The sequence below is a fragment of the Ictalurus punctatus genome, chromosome 10, assembly GCF_001660625.3.
Source record: "Ictalurus punctatus breed USDA103 chromosome 10, Coco_2.0, whole genome shotgun sequence".
Taxonomy (NCBI): domain Eukaryota; kingdom Metazoa; phylum Chordata; class Actinopteri; order Siluriformes; family Ictaluridae; genus Ictalurus; species Ictalurus punctatus.
The window spans coordinates 4,183,851-4,203,105 of NC_030425.2; the positions used below are offsets into that span (position 1 = coordinate 4,183,851).

At 40.1% G+C, this 19,255-nt stretch overlaps 1 protein-coding gene across 1 annotated transcript in view; it reads right to left on the reverse strand.

Moving 5' to 3' along the window:
- Window positions 1–3,883: 3,883 nt before the first annotated feature.
- LOC108270555 (adhesion G-protein coupled receptor D2) overlaps window positions 3,884–19,255 on the reverse strand; it is a 68,535-nt gene continuing 53,163 nt past the window's right edge. The window contains exons 24-25 of the mRNA XM_017477380.3: window positions 16,267–16,349; window positions 3,884–4,292 (exon numbers count right to left, since the gene is read on the reverse strand). Of these exons, the coding sequence (XP_017332869.1) occupies window positions 4,167–4,292; window positions 16,267–16,349 (209 nt within the window). The 3' untranslated portion in view covers window positions 3,884–4,166. The remainder of the gene's footprint in view (window positions 4,293–16,266; window positions 16,350–19,255) is intronic.

The window sequence follows — 19,255 nt, forward strand, 5'->3', positions numbered from 1 at the left end:
TTTGTCAATAAAATACTATCATGCAAAAAAAAAAAAAAAAAATCCTCATTTTATATTTACACGGGAATGATAAACAGGTAGAAATGTGTACAATGCATTTAATTAGAAAGAAGCAGCAAATCAGGCTGATAATCAAAAACTATTATTTGGCAAATGTATTAATACAAAACAACAACAACAACAAGTTCAGGTTCGAGTTTTTTTATTGTCATTTCAACCATATATACCTAGTACAGTACACAGTGAAACGAAACAAGGTTCCTCCAGGACCATGGTGCTACATAAAACAACACACTAACCACATGAGACACAGTACTAAATAAGACTTACACATTTTTACATAAAGTACACGGGCAGACATGTGCTAACAATACAGAACAGTACAGTACTACTAAGACAGGACAATAGGTACAGTAAGTGACAGTGTAGCGCTGACCAGTGTACAGTTTTAGTGTGGAAGTGTCTGATATAATAGATAGTGCAGAAGATATGTGCCAAAGAGTAACAATATAATTTTAAAATGGTATGAATGTAAATATAGCGTGCTATGACTTAGTCTTCAGCAGATTAGCTTATGGACATGGAATATGGACATAGCCGTTATTGGGGTAGCAGCCAGGTAAAGTGTATATAATGACAAGAAATGGAATATGATATTTTATAAATGCAATAGCAGCAAAAAATGCAACAGCGTCAATGCAGGAATGTGCAAATATTGCAATGGGAGTGGGGTGGTGTTCAGTTCAGTGTGTGTGTGGGTGTGTGTGTTAGTCTAGTTTCTGAGTATTGAGGAGTCTGACAGCTTGGGGGAAGAAGCTGTTACACAGTCTGGTTGTGAGGGCCCGAACGCTTCGGTACCTTTTTCCAGAAGGCAGGAGGGTGAAGAGTGTGTGTGAGGGGTGTGTGGGGTCATCCACAATGCTGGTGGCTTTGCGGCTGCAACGTGTGGTGTAAATGTCTCTGATGGGGGGAGAGTGACCCCGATGATCTTCTCAGTTGTCTTCACTATCCGCTGCAGGGGCTTGCGATCCAATGAGGTACAATTTCCGAACCAGACATTGATGCAGCTGCTCAGGATGCTCTCAATAATTTCTCTGTTGAACATGGTGAGGATGGGAGATGGGCTTTCTTCAGCCTTTGCTGAAAGTAAAGATGCTGCTGGTGAAGATCCAGGTGAGGTTCTCCATCAGGTGAACACCAAAGAATTTAGTGCTCTTGACAATCTCCACGATAAGCCATCGATGTTCAGCAGAGAGTGTTCTCTCCATGCTCTCCTAAAGTCAACAACCATCTCTTTTGTTTGGTCCACATTCAGAGACAGGTTATTGGCTCTGCACCAGTCTGTTAGCCGCTGCACCTCCTCTCTGTATGCTGACTCGTCGATCTTGCTGATGAGACCCACCACGGTCGTGTCATCGGTGAACTTGATGATGTGATTGGAGCCGTGCCTTGCTGCACAGTCGTGAGCCAGCAGAGTGAACAGAAGTGGACTGAGCACACAGCCCTGGGGAACCCACATGCTCAGTGTGGTGGTGCTGGAGATGCTGTTCCCCAACCGGACTGATTGAGGTCTCCCAGTCAAAAGTCCAGGATCCAGTTGCAGATGGAGGTGTTCAGGCCCAGTAGGTTCAGTTTCCAATCAAGTGCTGAAGAATGATTGTGTTGAATGCTGAACTGAAGTCTATGAACAGCATTCGAACGTAGGTGTCCTTTTTGTCCAGGTGGGTGAGGGCCAGATGTTGGGTGGTGGCGATGGCATCATTTGTTGAGCGGTTGGTGCAATATGCGAACTGCAGCGGGTCCAGTGAGTGGGGCAGCAGGGTCTTGATGTGCCTCATGACGAGTGTGGCTCATGATGATGGATATGAGTGCAACAGGATGGTAGTCAATGAGGCAGGACACTGAAGACTTCTTTGGCACGAGGACAATGGTGGTAGCCTTGAAGCACGTTGGAACGATGGCGCTGCTCAGGGAGATGTTGAAGATGTCAGTGAAAACATCTGCTAGCTGGTCTACACATCCTCTGAGCACTCTGCCAGGAATGTTTTCTGGTCCAGCAGCCTTCCATGGGTTGACTCTGCATAGAGTTTTCCTCACATCAGCCGTGGTTAGACACAGCACCTGGTCATTGGGAGGAGGGGTGGTCTTCCTCGCTGCCACGTCATTCTGCTCCTCAAACCAAGCATAGAAGTTGTTCAGTGCATCTGGAAGAGTGGCATCACTGTCACAGGTGGGTGATGTTGTCCTGTAGTTGCTGATGGCCTAATAACTGCCACATGCACCGTGTGTCGCTGCTATCTGTGAAGACTGTGGATTTTCTGGGCGTTCACGCACTTTGCCTGTATGATGGCCCAGGACAGTTTGGCCCTCACTGTTCTTAGGGCCGACTTGTCACCTGCCCTGAAGGTGAAGTCTCAGGTTCTCAGCAGTGCACACACCTCCGCAGTCATCCACGGCTTCTGGTTGGAGCATGTGGTGATGGTCTTGGAGACGGTGACATTATCAATGCACCTGCTGATGTAGCTGGTCACTGATGCAGTTTATTCCTCCAAGTTGGTGGAGTTGCTGTCAGTTGCAGCATGTTCAGCATCTCTGAACATGCCTGAGTCAGAGTTCTGAAAACAGGCCTGAAGAGCAAAGATGGTTCCTGCTGGTCAGGTTTTCACCTGCTTCAAAACCGGTTTGGAGCGTCTGACGAGCGGTCTGTATGCTGGGATTAGCATAACAGGGATAGAGTAGCCAAGGTGGGGGTGGGGCTGTGGTCTGAGTATCCGAGGTGGGGGCGGGGCTGAGGTCTCAGAAACCGAGGTGGGGGCGGCGGTGTGGTCTGAGTAGCTGAGATAGGGGCGGGGCTGTGGTCTGAGTAGCCGATGTGGGCGCGAGGCTCTGCACTGTACACGCCTGGGATGTTTGTATAAACAAGATCCAGGATGTTCGCCCCTCTCATTGCAAAGTCCACATGTTGGTGAATTTTAAGGAGCACTGACTTGGTTGAAATCTCCGGCGATGATATACAGTCCATCAGGTTGTGTGTTCTGCAGTTCGCTAATAGCCCCTTACAGTTCACAGAAGGCCTCCTTAACATTAGCGATGGGGGAAATGTGTACTCCAATTATAAGGACAGGGGTGAATTTCCGTGGTAAATAAATTGGTCTTCATTTAACAGTCAAAAACTCCACCAGCGATGAGCAGTAACTAGAAACTAGCACCAAGGTCTTGCACCATTCCGTGTTGATGTAAAAACACAAGCCGCCACCACCATGAGCCTTACGGCACAGAGCTACATTTCTGTTGGCATGAAAAGTTCCGAGCCCGTCTAGCTGAATGGCAGCATCCAGAACTTGGTCGCTGAGCCACGTCTCCGTGAAAACAAAGACTCAACAGTCTCTAAACTCATGCCGCTTTGCCTGCTGGAGTTGGATGTAGTCCAATTTATTGTCCAGAGAGCAGACATTGGAGAGCAGTATGGACCGGAGAGCCGGCTGGCTAGGGTTTGCTTTTAGCCTAGCATGGACCCCTGCCTCCTCGCACACCGCTTTTGACGTCCCCTACCCCGGCCACAGACATCAGGCGATGCCGAGGACTGGGGGCCTGATCTCTACAGCAAGCCAAGATCGCGTAACTTCTTCAGCAGATCATCATGCAGGTTGGTTGTTGCATGATTTCTGTATTTTAACAGTGTCTGGGGATGGTAAACATGATAAACTTTGGCTCTGGAGAGGCCGCTACATGCTACTGCCGCGCCGCCATCTTGGCTCCATCCAATAATAATAATAATAATAATAATAATAATAATAATAATGATAATAATGATAATAATCACAAATCATTGAATGTTTTTGATTTTTTAAAAGTTCTTTGAATAAAATATATACATTTTTAAAAAGATAGAGAATAACAATCAAATAAGGAAAGTCATTTTTGTATTTGATGAATTATGAACTATAGAGCATTATTAAAGGCAGGTGTACTTGGAGGGGAAACCACAGATACATTAAAAAAAAAAACTATTATCAATTGTAAGACAAATACAATGGACATAAAAAGTCTACACACCCCTGTTAAAATGACAGTGTTCATAGATATGATCAAACAAAACAAACTAAATAAACAAGTTGCACACTTTAATCGAGATATATGTGAAGAATAAATAATGTAAGTTTCAGTTAAAACCAACTGCTGTGCTGCTGTGAAGATGAGTTTAATGCACAGCACGAGTGCAACTCTGTGCCCATGGGAACATGGAGACTGCATGAATCGGCTTTTCCTTCTGTGGACTGGCCTCTGTTATCCTAAAACACAAACATAAAAACGTAGCTATGAACATGATGTAGTTTAATAAGGAAGTGCCTCAAAAACACATAATAATAACTATGTATATGCAATGAACTATGACTGCTGTACACAGTTGCGCTTCATCAATAAGGGCAAACATATCAGCTACTCAATAAATATTAATCATCAATTCCTCATTCACAATTCAATATTTTAATTTCTGTTGAAATACTAACTACCTCTTTTGACTGACCAACAACCTTTATTTATTTATTTTTTTAAATGTTGCTATTTGACAGATATAAGCCGATACACTATTTATTTAGTCACCTTTCTAGATGTTGTGTCGCAGGACAGTGTGCTCACTACCCCTTTTGGCGCCATACTATTGCATCTAGTGGTCAAAAATGGTAAAAATAGAGGCCGATTGGGGAAAGATTCATGCTGCCCCATGCTCGCTGTATGAACCTTTTTTTTAGTGGAAGAGGGGCATCAGACAGGACAGTTAATGACATGGTTGTCAGCACCAAATTGGGCTGGTTTAAAAATACACTGAGGCTGCAAAGATCTTGTTTTATAGCAAATAGTAGGAATTAAATCTATTAAATTTCCACAAACAAAGGTAAAGTGTAAGTCCACCTGTTGAACAAAGGTACAAGTTGTTAGACTGTATGCTAGATGACTGTATGTTGTTAACTCTTGTTGTTGATGCATGTGTGTAAAGTGTAAGTGTAAAGATTTAAGAGCTATTATTTGCTATAAATATACCACGTAGAAGTCTGTAAATGAACCATATGTACAGTGTGTACATCCTCTTATGTACCTCTTATGGGGGGATCACTTTTTTGGAGGTGAAAAAGATGTTATGGTCACATGATCCCAAGTTTATTTCATTAAAGGTGTAAAATATATGGAAAACATCAGATTTCATGCCAACACATTATTGGTGCAAATATGCTACAGCTGTTAATACAGAATAAACTTACAAAACTTCTAAAGTGAAGTGTAAGAATTAAGGTTAATCAGCGTGTATTTGATTGCTATGCTAAACGTTTCCTTAACATGCAAAAAAAAAAAAAAAAAATGCAGGAGATTTGAAATGGACTACAGTGAAGGTCTTTCATTTAAATACATGTATTATGTATAAGTTTATCTCAAAAGAGGGACACCAAAAACACAGCTCTGTGTTTTCTAACGTTATTAGTCATGAGGGGGCAAGGGGATTGAAGTACCTGGACCTCGCTTTCAGACATTCCATTAATTACTTGGACAATGGCACAACTTTAGAAGCAGAATTTTCTATTTTAAAACCAGGACAAAAAACAGGGAGACGGAGAAAGAGAAAAATGAACACGTATGTATTCAGTTCCTTCATGCTATACTGGCACTTAAATCCTACAGACCTTCCGTAAAAAAATAAATAAATAAATAAAAAGACTCAAGGTTATGTACGATTGAAAACCCCCACAAACAACCACTTCAGAAATCCATTTAGAGTCAGCGCAGGAGCATCTAATTCAAACATGTTGTTCTGTTAAAATGGTCGCGCTCTGTCTTCAAAAACTCTCCTTCTTCCCACTCATGTTGATTTGGCCTCTTTGTAAAAATGATTAAACTCCCATTTTCTGAAGCAAATACACTATTACAGGAGAGCAGATGCTTAGTTCAAACAGGCAGTTAGACACAAAAAAAATGACCTTTTGTTGTCAGAAATGTTTGGCTGCTGGGGTAATAATACACCAGCTTGCTCTCATGAGGAAGATGATGGAGCGCATTCCTCATGCAAAACCATGTTTCTTTGACATATCACTAAACATTCAAGATACTCCGATTAGAAAGTGTCAGAATCCTATGGTCCATTTTTCCCTAATTAACCAATGAACTGCAGAGGAGAGATGGCCATTTTGCCACATTGAGCTGTGAAACATAGTGAAGTGCAATTATTCTGAAATAAAAAGAAATGTGCAAATACTTTGAGTTGCCTTTGGGGAAATTCAGTCCTTTAAAATGAGAGATGGGTATATCCAAGGTCAGAGCTTCATTGTGTCTCATCCAATTGAATCCAAGCAGATTCAATGGTTGAGTGTTTCTTTGTTGGCTGACAATGCCTGCATGGTCTTCAGATACAGCACGTTTGATAAATCAGCTTCATAATGTCACTCAAGGTCACTTCAGGTAGCCTTGAGGTCCAAGTGTGTCTTCACCAGTGGGAATAAGATGTTCTGGCTCCCTTTATGGTCACACAGGTCTAAATTTTACCCACATCCTGATGCCAACACACACAGGCTATATGTACATGAATAGATATATGAGTGGAATTATTTTTATTTATTTATTTATTTAAAATATTAGAGACTCATATACAACTCAAACACTCAATGAACAGCGGAATACACATGAAGACTGGAAAGTCCAAATGGACCCCCCTGTGGTGGATGTGTGTGTAGAGTGTAAGCAGCATCTCCAGTGGAGCCGGCCAACCTTGAATTGTGGCCCAGTGATGAAAAAGCTCAGAGAGCAAAATGGAGCAGACACAAGTTCATGCAGAGGCAGAATCACAAATCACACAAAAATAAACAAGAAAATCACCTCAAAGCCCCTCACATTCTGTCTCACATACACCAGCTGTGGAACTTTGGATGCTCAGACATTTTTGACACATTGTGAGGATATAAAGCTGAAGACAAATCAGAAGGACACATTAGAAAGTCTTAAAATTTTTTAAAAGAGTGCATTTACTAAGGAATGAAAAGAATGCTGGCAGGTAGCACCAAAATGACATTTTCACATTCATAGACGTGGGTTTTTTTTCTTCCCCAAAGTACAGTACGCACAATTTCTACCAAGGTTAATGAGGAGCTGAATTTGGACTAGGTGCCGTCCTTGATTAATTCTTTTTGCTAAATTAATCCATAAAGCATGTCTTTATTCACTGTCAGGTACCTCAAACACATCTCTTAAACCAGGCATTTCACACACACTTAAAAGAGGACAATGACAGACAGACAAGGCAATTTGAGGACATCTCAAAGGATAGCAACACAGCTTAAAAGCCTACTAGCAACAGAAGATGAGAAGAAAAACCAAGTTTCTTGCTTCTTTTATTTATAAAAAAAAAAAAAAAAGTCTTGAGAAAAACACTTGGCGCTTTCTCCCTGTCTTTTTTCTTTGATAAACAGCTGTTCATAAACACCAGATAGGAAATAAGCACTTATTTAGTCTGCCAGTAGCTCCTTGGAGACTGTGCGGTGGTGGCGTCCCAACTGCAGCTACTTGATATCAGAGACATATATGAGCCAAGTGAACATGACACACACAGGGAAAAAAAAAGAACCACATCACATGGGCTGGAGCTCTGGACCATCAAAGGGAATGAGAATAGAGCTCCAGGGACCTGCATCTATTCCAGCATGCTGAGGCTGGATCTCATCACCTGCTGAGAGAACAGGCCAAGCCTGTCAAGCTGTCATTGACCTGTGGCAGGCTTGGCCACCCCCTCCTGACACTGATTTGCTTGAGAGTGTGCATGTAATGTGTGTACTTGACAGGAGGTCTCATGTCTTGACTTCGTAGCATGTGAATTGTGTGAGTGTACAAATGTTGAGGATAAGTGATTGGCTGTTAGAGAGTTCAATGATGACGACTTTAAATGACTACATCAGCAGTTAGCCTTTTTGGGGAGACTTTAACGATGACTCACACTTGCACAGTGAAAAGTGCAACAGGATAATCTCACTAGAGACCTGGTCTAATAACATAGTAAGGAGCAATCCTTCACGGCCACAATTTATCCAAGGTGTATCTTAAATATATCAATCCTCTAACGTTAATGACCGCTTCTTTCTGCAGAATAGCAATTTGTCTTACACTCTTCCCCATCAAAGCATGTCTCAAAAAAATATCTTTTGTTTTTCCACAACCAGAAGCCCAGTCTTCCCTTGAAAGGTACTGCCCAACTTACAGTATGCAGGCCCATCTATTATCAAAGACAGAAAAAGCCACTACTGATATTATGTGGTTTTGCACCTTATTATGATGAAGCCTGAAGTTAAGGAAGAGAATTCTGATCCATGAATGCAAGACATAGAAAGAGCAAGGGCAGAAGTCTGCAGCTACAGCAAGTGAATTAGATCAATACTTTTCACTGACAGAAAAAGATAGACTTCTTCAATGTGGGGAAAAAAAATGCTTCTGGCAGTATGGAGAGTAACCTACCAAGACTGATTTTTTCCCTCAGACTAAACACAATCTAGTGCACTCATGCACCTTTCAAGCTCTGATCAAACATTGCCACCACTTGGCAAGGAAAAGTTAGGGATCAGATAAACTGGGAAAGGCTGTAAATTTATTGTGTTATGCAACAATTAAGGTAATGCATCATGTAATTATCTGTTATTCTATCAAGCGTATTTTACAGTTGTGCAGTGGGCAGCAATGCCGCCTCACAGCTTCAAGGTCTCTCATTCGATCTGTGGAGAAATTCAGCCCTTTAAAATGAGATATGGATATATGCACAGATGGTTCGATCTTTTTCTATGCGAGTTCTCCCTTTGTCCATGTGGGCATCTGTTGATTCTCCTCTTTCCTCCCATTTCCCATGCTTGTAAGTGGATTGGCTACTCTAAATTGCCCCTAGGTGTGAATGAGTGTATTAATGGTGTGTGTACATGATGCCCTGCAATGGACTGGCTTCCCATCCAGGGTGTATTACCGTCACACACTGAATGTTCCTGGAAAAGGCTCCAGATCCACCTTAACAATGACCAGGATAAAAACAATTTGTAATATAAATGAATGAATGAAATCAAATGTGATTGCAACAGTAACATACAAATATGGTCGTATTATAAGAATTGATTCAACTTTGATTCAAGCGCATGGAGAGTTAAAAGCACATACACCTCTTCTAATAGATATGTCAGAAAATATTTAGAAATATGCAATTTATGGTGAATATAAAAAGTTTATCCACCCTGTTAAAATTTAAGGTTTATGTGATGTAAACAAAGAACACCATAACCATAGTGAAGCATGGTGGTGGTAGCTTCATACTATGGGGCTGCTTGTCTTCATCTCTTCACACATTATTTATCTTGGTTTCATTTTTTACATCACAATAACCTGCAATTTTTTCAGATTTGTGTAGATTTTTTTGTATACACTGTAATAATTAATGTGTGTCTCAGGGAAGCATCTTCAATGACCTGAAAGAGTACTGGTACTTTCTCATCATGGATCTGTTTTTTGTTGTTGTTGTTGTTGTTGTTGTTGTTGTTGTTGTTGTTGTTGTTATTGTTGTTTTATTTTAATAATCCCTTCAAGACATGACTTTTTTGTCAAATAATGTAAAAGTTTGACCTTTTTTTTTTTTTTTTTTTTTTTTCTTTTTACAGAATGCAGATGACTAAATTTAACCAAAAAAAGGATGTACAGTACTATATATATTTATATAATTTTCATAATTTCCATTCTCATCATGCCATTTAGTGAGCCCCTGTGCCCTGCGGATGAGGGTAGGGTCATTCCTGGAAAAGATCACTCCCATCAGGATAGAAATGTTACATGACAGGATAAAGGTGATTAGTCAGAAGAGCTTTGTATTGATTTGCAGTGTCTCTTCCTTCAAAGGTGACAAGTGAATCACACCATGCCACAAAATGCATCCCACACAGCACAACAGAACAGGGGTCAAGCATTTAAGGCTGTACTATTCTCTAGATGTAAGCCACACATCCTCATGCCCGGAATATGGTGACAGATGACCATATCACTTTTTTCATCATCTCTGTAGACCCATGCCTGTGGTTTTTACATCACCGAACGCTCAAATGTACAACAGTTTGATTTACTTACTAAATAGACAAGAGGCTCGTAGTGGTAGCTCAGTGGTTAAGACATTGGATTACTTATCAGAAGGTCATGAGTTCACATCCCAGCAGTGCCAAGCTGCCACTGCTGGGCCCTTGAGCAAGGCTGTTAACCCTCAACTGCTCTGTTGTATAAATGAGATAAATGTAAGTTGCTCTGGGTAAGGGTGTCTACCAAATGCTGTAAATGTAAATCATAAGGTTCAACATGTGCTAGATAACTGTACATTGTTAACATGTGCATTCTGAGATGCTTTTCTGCTCACCATGGATGTAAAGAGTATTTATTTGAGTCAAATTAAACCAGTCTTGCCATTTTCCTCTCACCCCTCTCAGCAACTTGGATGTTTTTGTTTTTCCACACATTTCATGTTGGCATACATTTCCTGCATCTACGGTATTTCTGTAAGAGGAAATTTAAAAAAATAATCGTTCAGAAAGAGTCAGATTTGGGTCAAAAGTTTACAACTTTAGAACCTGAATGAAATGCTTGCGGTAAACTTACATAAGCTTTGCCAGAATTTTTGCCCATTTCTCCGAACAGAACTAGTGGAACTCAGTCAGGTTTGTAGGCTTCCTCCTTGCTCAGACATGCTTTTTCAGTTCAGTACAAAAATTTTCTATTCGATTCAGATGGGTCTTTTTTGTCTTTAAGCCACAACTGAAGGTCTGCTTAGGATCACCAAGTTCTAAACTTTCTGTCTGATGACTTGAGGTTTTGCTTCAGAATTTCTAGATAATCCTCCATCCATGATGTCATCTGGAGTGCATCAGTCCCTTTCCCAGAAAAACATGCCCACAACATGATGCTGCCACCCCTATGCTTCACAGTTGTGATGCCGTTCTTAGATTAGAATTTTGATTTAGAAATGATTTTGATCTATCTGACCAGAGAACACGCCTACAAAAGGCTGGTGATCACCTGCAAACTTCAGTCAGGCTTAATTATGCTGGTCTTCCAGTATGGCTTCTTACTTGTATGACAGCCTTTCATGGCATGGTAATGTAGGACTCTCTTAATGGTGTATTTACATACTTTGGTACTTGATGCCTCCAATCCTTTACCAGTCCTTTGTTGTTGTCTTGGGGTTCAGTTAAGCCTTTTTGGAACAAAGTTCATTCATCAGGAGTTAATTTGAGTCTCTTTGCAGGTCCACAATTTGTTTTCTGAGGTTGTGGCTGAGTTTACTGGATTTTCCTACGGTATCAGTGGCAAAAAAGGCACCGTCTATAAAGGTAGGCATTTTACAGACACAGATGCAGCTTGTTCTCATTACTGATGAGGTAATGTGCCTAGATGTAGTGATTTAGAACTGTTTAGACACATGATAGCAATAAATACGTTCTTTTTAATCTTAAAATTTTTAAGTTTGTTTGAAATTTAATTAAAATCGTCAAATTCCTTATTGGTCATTTCAATTATTTTTGAAAAAAATGTCAATTCCTAGATTAGTTGATTATCAAAAAGTAATTTGAAAAAAAAAAAAAAAAACAGTAATTATATTACTGTCCTAATACTGAGAGAGAAAGAGAGAAAGAGAGAGAGAGAGAGAGAAAGAGAGAGAGAGAGACAGACACAGAGGGAGAGAGACAGACAGAGAGAAAGAAAGAGAGAGAGAGGTGACTGTCACACAGTCACACAGTCACATGTCATCTTTGTCATGTCACACTTTTCTGTACATGCTGACTTAGCCTAATGGCATACGTAATAGCCAAGAGGTCACATCCAGGTTGGTGTCCTGCAGATCTAATGGATTTATCTCAAGCTCCTGACCCGCATTGGAGGTAAACAGGAAAATGCTTGCAGGAAGGAAGTGCTCTATTTTTCTTTTTGTTTTTTTTCCAAGTGCTGTAGACCGCTTTATATGCTGGACATGGCTCAATTTGTCAATAAGTCCAAATCACTGAGTAACAGCAGAGAGGTTTAGGAGAATAAAGGGCAACGTGTAAACCTTTCATTCACTAATAGTTCATGCTGTAAAGCTGCATATTTATCCTTTTTCAACTTTTCCAGAATTATATTCAGCAGTATTGAACAGAATTAGGCCCTGTCAAATGCGACAACTACAAATGTTTATGTTTTACTATGGTCAGCATCTATTAATCTACTCACTATAAAAAAAAATAAAAAATAAAAAAACGAATTCACCAAAAATGTTTGTTTTATGTAAAAAATTATTGGAACATCAGACATCAATTACCAGCACAGGTTCAAATTATTTTCCATCATGCAAATGCCAATACAAAATATCGATACTACTTTTTTATTATTAATTGATTATCCCATGAGATAAAGATCAAATTACATTTTAGGAGTCATTCATACAGGAATCCAAGCTGTTCCAAAGGATTCACAAACTTCACTTCTGATCTCTTCTCTATGTCGAGGGTCACCTGCTCTAAACCACTGAGCTTAAGGTCAACGTGCGGCCTGTAGGAAGTGATTTCATGAGTGAAAAGATGTCAGCGTGTTTTTCCTTTTTTCCTTTCCTGTTGTGCTCTGATAGCAACTTCCTCTCTAGTGGGAGTGGAAGTGGGGTGTTACTCGCCAATCTGCCCACGGCACAGGCGGAAATGTCCGTCACACACACGCCACCATTTCAATGGCTCGGGGGGTGAAAAGAGGTGGAGCCAGGGCAGACGAACAGCTCTATATAGCATTCTACATGAATGATTAATCAACATTCAGTCACCAGGATGAATGTTTCCTTCCTTGCTTTTTTATCTCTCACATATTTCTGACCCATTCACAAAAACACACACAGGCTGCCAGGGCAAGGTGACCTAGACTAGTGAGTTTAGTGTCGCTCACAACAGATGAAACATGGTTCTGAACGGTAAAACAAGCAAATCACAAGCATTAAAAACATCTCGTTTTCTCTGAGGAAATTAAATACTAGTGAATACAATCCACAATACAGTCCTGATGGGCAACGATTAAAGGTACACATAACACAGTGTCCTTAAAGGTGCCTGTGTGAGTTCAGAAGTGAGCGATGATGGCCTGCCCTTCTTCCTGCTATAGCATTTGGGATTCAGGTGGTTGCAGCAGTGCGAGAGCCCTGAAGTTGTTCACCATTAATAAGTTAGTTGTAACCAAGTTGTTCACCGTTCTCTTCCTGTCCTCGTTGAAAGATTGGTTGGAGCAAGTGTCCTGTCAGTGATAGCCCCAAGTCACAGGAAATAACATCAGTGGCTGGCCGCGTCTAACGAGGATGTGAGACGCCCCGATGGCACATTAACGACCGGCCTCAGACGGCCAGCCGCATCTCCAGAACAAAAGAAAGCACAGCTGCTTTGAGGAGAATTGATTTAAATAGGAGAATAGCAATAACAATAACATGGGCATCACTTCAAAGGGAGCGTTGCCGCTCTTGGGTTTTAAAGCGTTTGCCGTTGTTTCTTATAAAACTCATATTCGTGTCGATGCTATTTTCAGCAGATCTTGTGAGAAAGCTTCACTGTACATATGAGTGAGTGCTGTATTATCATATTATCACGCTGATGTACATTAACAGTTTCATACTTGTTGTGAGAGATGGCTGAAGGTTAAATGGTTGCGAAAGACAACAGTCAAAAAGCTGTGTAGGAAATGCACATTCCAGTCATGTCAAGAGAAGTTATCCTTTCCCGTCTCTTCCCCTCGTCTGAATGAGATGGCAGACCTCTTGTGTGGCTGGGCAGCGAGTATGACAACACACTGCAGGTGTGACAAAAATTAGTGCGGCACCTCCGCTGCTGAGTAACATGCGTGCGAATCAGGAGATCTCTGTGGGAGAGAGAGACTTTGTGTGTGTGTGTGTGTGTGTGTGTGTGTGTGTATAACTGGGAGAGAGAAGTCCTGTGGCTGACAGCAGGTCCCTTGTCAGGATATGTAACCGCACACTGCCAAAACAGGAAGCTCACAACTCCCTTAGTGACGGACACACCCTGGCTCACTGGTGGAAGTCCACACAGAATCCATGCTGCACTGCAAGATCTCATTAAAAGTCTCGGCAGAGTAGTTTGGCCTTCTCTGCCACTTTAAACAACAAGGATTTTATACACCAAGTCATTTGTCGGCGTCTTCAGAATCTCTTCAGATTCAGTAACGCGTATTAATATTCTAAGCAAATAATAATGTGTTATTAATTCAAATCACAAACCATAAAAGCACTCTGAATCAAATTTTGTTCCATGCATGTGTTTGTTTTTCAGAACTGGGGTGACTTTTATATTCGCTGAGTGGATTTGGAAAAAGAAGATAAAAAAAAAAAAACGTCTGAAGGACACAGAAGGCCCAGATTATATGCGAGTATGAGGTACTCTGTGTCAAATGGAATCAATATGTTGAAATTTCAGCACAAGAGAGGTTTAAAAAGGATGAAAACACCAAATATCGCGGGACATGCCTGGTGTTTCACGGGACTTTGGCACAGCTGAGAATGATCAGTAGTTGTGTGTCTTGGGATCTGTACCCCTGCGCTACAACAACGATTTGCACTGATCGTTTATGCATGTTCAAGTGAGTATCATTCAACCCTAGACCCCACCTCAATTTCTTCACCCTGTCTCTACTCCCTCAGGGACTCCTGTGACCTTGCTCATGGAGAGAAGTTCCCCACCTCAGATTGATTCACATCTCATGAAATCCAGTGATTTTCATGTACTGCCTCTAGTGAAGTAAAAAACAGCGACTATATGATGTTCAGAGCTATATGGTGTTTCACACTGAGGACAACTGAGGGACGCGACTATTACAAAAGGTGCAAATATTCACTGATGCCAAATAACGCAACACAATACATTAAGAGCCTGGGGGGGGGGTAAATTGTAAATTCTTATTTATTTCGTTTTCTGTGAGCCATGTAAATATCTTATTTAGCTTATTTAGCAGTAGTAAATGAAAATAATAAGATCTTTAAACGAAATAATAACAATTTACACCGATCATCCTGTTCAAAAGTTTACACCCCCTGGATCTTAATGTATCGTGTTGCCTTCTTGAGCATCAGTGAATGTTTGGATATCATATATCTCAATATCATATAGTTACTTTTGGAAAGGAGTCAAATATGTAGAAGATGCTGGAAAAGCAAAGAATGTGCAGGACCTGAAGGATTATTCTGAAGAACACTGGGCAGTTTAACTTCTCAGGACAAACAAGGGACTCATGAAGAACTCTCACAAATCATAAAACAGTCGTTGATCATCCAGATAGCAACACACAGTATTAAGAATTAAGAATAAAGCGTGTGTAAACTTTTGCACTGGGTCATTTGTGTAAATTCAGTTATTATTGTGTCTTGTGGACTATATGCAAGCAAATGTTATGTGAAATAGATTATTCTAAGCTAAATAAAAACCCAAGTGCAATTTTAATGGTCTCTCATTATTTTTTTTTTAATTATTAACATGTTGCAGATTCTGCAAGAGATATGTCAAGTCTACTATCTAGTCCAGTGGTTTTCAAAGTGGGGGCTCCCGGGGGGCCTCAACAATTTGGTGTGAAAAATAAATAAATAAATAAATAAATACATGATTTTCTCTTTCTCACTCTCAGACAACCACACACACACACACACACACACACACACACACACACACACACACACACACACACAATCAGTTCCTAATCTAATGTAATGTAAAGATGCAAGATGTAATTATTAATAAAAAAGAAAGGGGGATATATTCAGAAGTCTGTATTTTTAATGTGTTTTAAAGACATCTTGCAAAAGGGGGGCCTCGGTCAAATGTTCATGCCATTTGGGGGGGCCTTGCCCTGGAAAAGTTTGGGAACCACTGATCTAGTCGATGGGGACCACATAAAAATGATCTTTAACTGAGTCTGATAAAACAAACTCAGTGTAGCTCAGTTTCATCTGAGCTGCTTTGAATGGAACGAGGACACACTAAGGAAGCTTTTCTTCTGATTGCCACCAGAGGGCCATCGCCTTTGACATTCATTTAGCTTTTTTAACGAATGTAACTGAATGCAGGTTTTTTTTTTTTTTAATAAACAGAATAGGTTCAAACTATTAAGCTTCTGTGTGTTATTTCTTAAAGAGCGTATGAAGTATTTTGGTGCTTAAAAGACAACATCAAACATCATGTGAATAAGACTAGGTAGTAAAGTGAGTACCTGTCTAGTCATGTGAATGCCACTAGCGAGACAGCTGAGATCTTCTTTCAGGCTGTCATGGACACAAGGGATGGAGAAATGCCCTGTGGAGTATGACAAGGTCACATGATGAGTCAGTGAGATGGTCAGAAAGGCTTACACACACACACACTCACACGCACACACAGCAAAGCCTGCACTCAGGTCTGCAACAACGATAACCAGCATATGTTTGGAAGATGACAGGTTCCTACCCAGAAGACCTAAAACCATGATGCATGTTCTTCTCGTCATCATCATGATCGAAAACTAGGCTAATGATATCATATATTGGATATTCATTCATACTGTACTGGTCAGGGTTCCAGTGAAGCCCAGGAACACTTGACGGTCGGGATATTCCCGGAATTCCCTGGATCTATTGCAGAGCACCATGCACGCACACACATTCTCTCTCTCTCTCTCTCTCTCTCTCTCTCTCTCTCTCTCTCACACACACACACACACACACACACACACACACATTCACACCTAGGGGTCATTTAGAGTTACTGATCCACCTAATGGCATGTTTTCTGGAGGTGGGAGGATATAGGAGGAAGCTCAGAGGAAACCCACCCGAACACACACACACAAAACAAACAAACAAAAAAAAAAAACATGTGGAACTGCTCAGATCTCTGGATCGAATTTTGGTGCTGTGAGGAAGCAACTGTGTGTAAATTCTACAATCAGCCCTCAATGGCAGCATGTCCAACATAACAAGTATTTCTACTTCTTGAATCACACACAGCTAGAAGTAAGCCTTCTGATCACATAGTATATACTGTATATAGTATATCAATGTGGTTAAATGATGTTTGCTGTGAAGAAGTGCATGCTCATTACGTAAAACTCTCAATTTATGTTATTGCCCCTATTTTATCTGCACTACATTGGCTTCTAGTGAAATTTTGTATTAATACTACTGGGAGAAAAAAAAAAAATCTTGTTTTTTATTTTTTTCAAATTATTGAATGATTCTCGTTTACCATTCAGATTTCTTTTTTTTTTTTTAGTTCTAGCACAATGCAATTAAAAAATTATGCAATTTCTATATTATAACATTTTTTCTTTATTAGAATCAACTTTGGAAAATATTGATGTGCACAAACATCTATAGCAAATAGTGCAAGCAATTGTTTTAAATAAAGGATTTTTTTTTTAAACTATCATTTGCACCATGTGCTATAGATGGTAATGTTAATACTTTTGCGCAAATTAGTGCACCCTTCACAGAGACCGTGTCTTTCACGACATGAAATGCCACCGCAACTGAGAAGTCAACTTGGGGTATTCTTCACAACTCCGATTTCCTTCCCCGTTTACGGAGTGACATCAAATCAGCATGGCTGAAATAAATAAACAAAGTAAAACTTCTTACCTTGAAATGAGTTATACTGTATATGCAAGTATTAGCTTTAGATTAATCAACATACAGACATATTTGCTTTATGAACCTGAAACATTGACTATACAGTTTGTTGTTTGTGGAGGAAAATACACATCACTCATCCGAGTTTGTTAATAAAAGATGGACTTGGAGGCGTCCATTTTTTTCCACTTCGTCGGTTGAACGTTCCATGGTTGAAAATGACGTAATTCTGACCGGCAAATTACTGCTTAGGTACCAATTCCATATCTCTGAAGTGATATTTCTGCCTTTCTTTGACAACTTTTCTTCCTTTTTCTTATCTAAGCGCACAGAAAATCGACTAGCACTAAATACTACTAATGATCTATAAAGCATTGAAGCGTCATGCACCACGGTACCTGGGCAAACTTTTAGTCTGTGATCTTTTAGTCTACGCCATGTTTACTATGATCAAAAAGTGCAGGTTCTTTATTAGAGCGTCTTCCTACGGGTTCTTTAGCAGAGTTTGTTTCTACAAAGCCCCACAGCTATTGAACAGCCTTCCAGTTAGTGCTCAGGACTCGGTCTTTACACCTAGACTGAATACCTATTTGTTTAGTCAACTATTTGGTTAAATAGCTTTTCTCTTAGGTAAAGGCACAGATCTGGTGGCTTCATGAGCATAGAGAATTAAAGTAAAATGAGATTAGGCATCTTAGGCATCTAAATCAGTATCCGGATTTCTATCAAGTTTCGTGTCACTGTCTATTTTTTTTTAAGTCTTATGTAAATAAATTAAATGGCGAAAAAGCATACGTTGTTCCGATTTGTGTTTAGGTTTTTCTAAAAGGCTTCAATAATACTGAACAGATCAGCATATCGTTGTTTCCCACCGCTGAGGGCTGTGTCCCAAATTGGTTGGGTTCTCTGGGTTCACATAAATCTATCATATCTCTGAGGTCTCTCTGGAATGTATATTGTGGCTAAGTGAGATGTACAGTCCATGCTAGTCAGATGTCATGTTGAGTTAAGAACAACAGAGGCTTTCAGTTCTGGCTGAACAAAACTCGTTTGCTTTTCGTCTTCTTGGCAGATTCAACAGCGTTAGAGTGGCCGATACTACTGGCACTGATGATGCTTGCTCCAGTTCCACCAGTGCTCAAGGTTATCCTGGGTAATTTCTGATCCTAACACTGAGCTCTTATTCATTCTTACTGGTGTGGATAGAATGGATTTGCACTAATTGCACTGTTATGTAAACTTGGGTTACCTTGAGAGACATTCCTATTTTATGGTTTTAAAAAATGAAGACTAATTACAATAAACTATGGGTAGTGCTGTGTGGTGGTTTTTATTATTATTATTATTATTATTATTATTATTGTAATGTGGTGCTGTCCAGATCAATCATCAAATTCCTGGAATTACGGTCATACATATGCTGCAAAAAAGTATAGAATTTATTTATAATTGTAGAATATAATTCTACAATTGCATACGTATTTTGAAATCCCATTAAACACTACACCAGAAAAACAAATTAATGACGTCACCGCATGTTCAGTATGATTCGTAATGTTATAAAAACTTTAAAAAGAACTAGGAAATATAATAGAA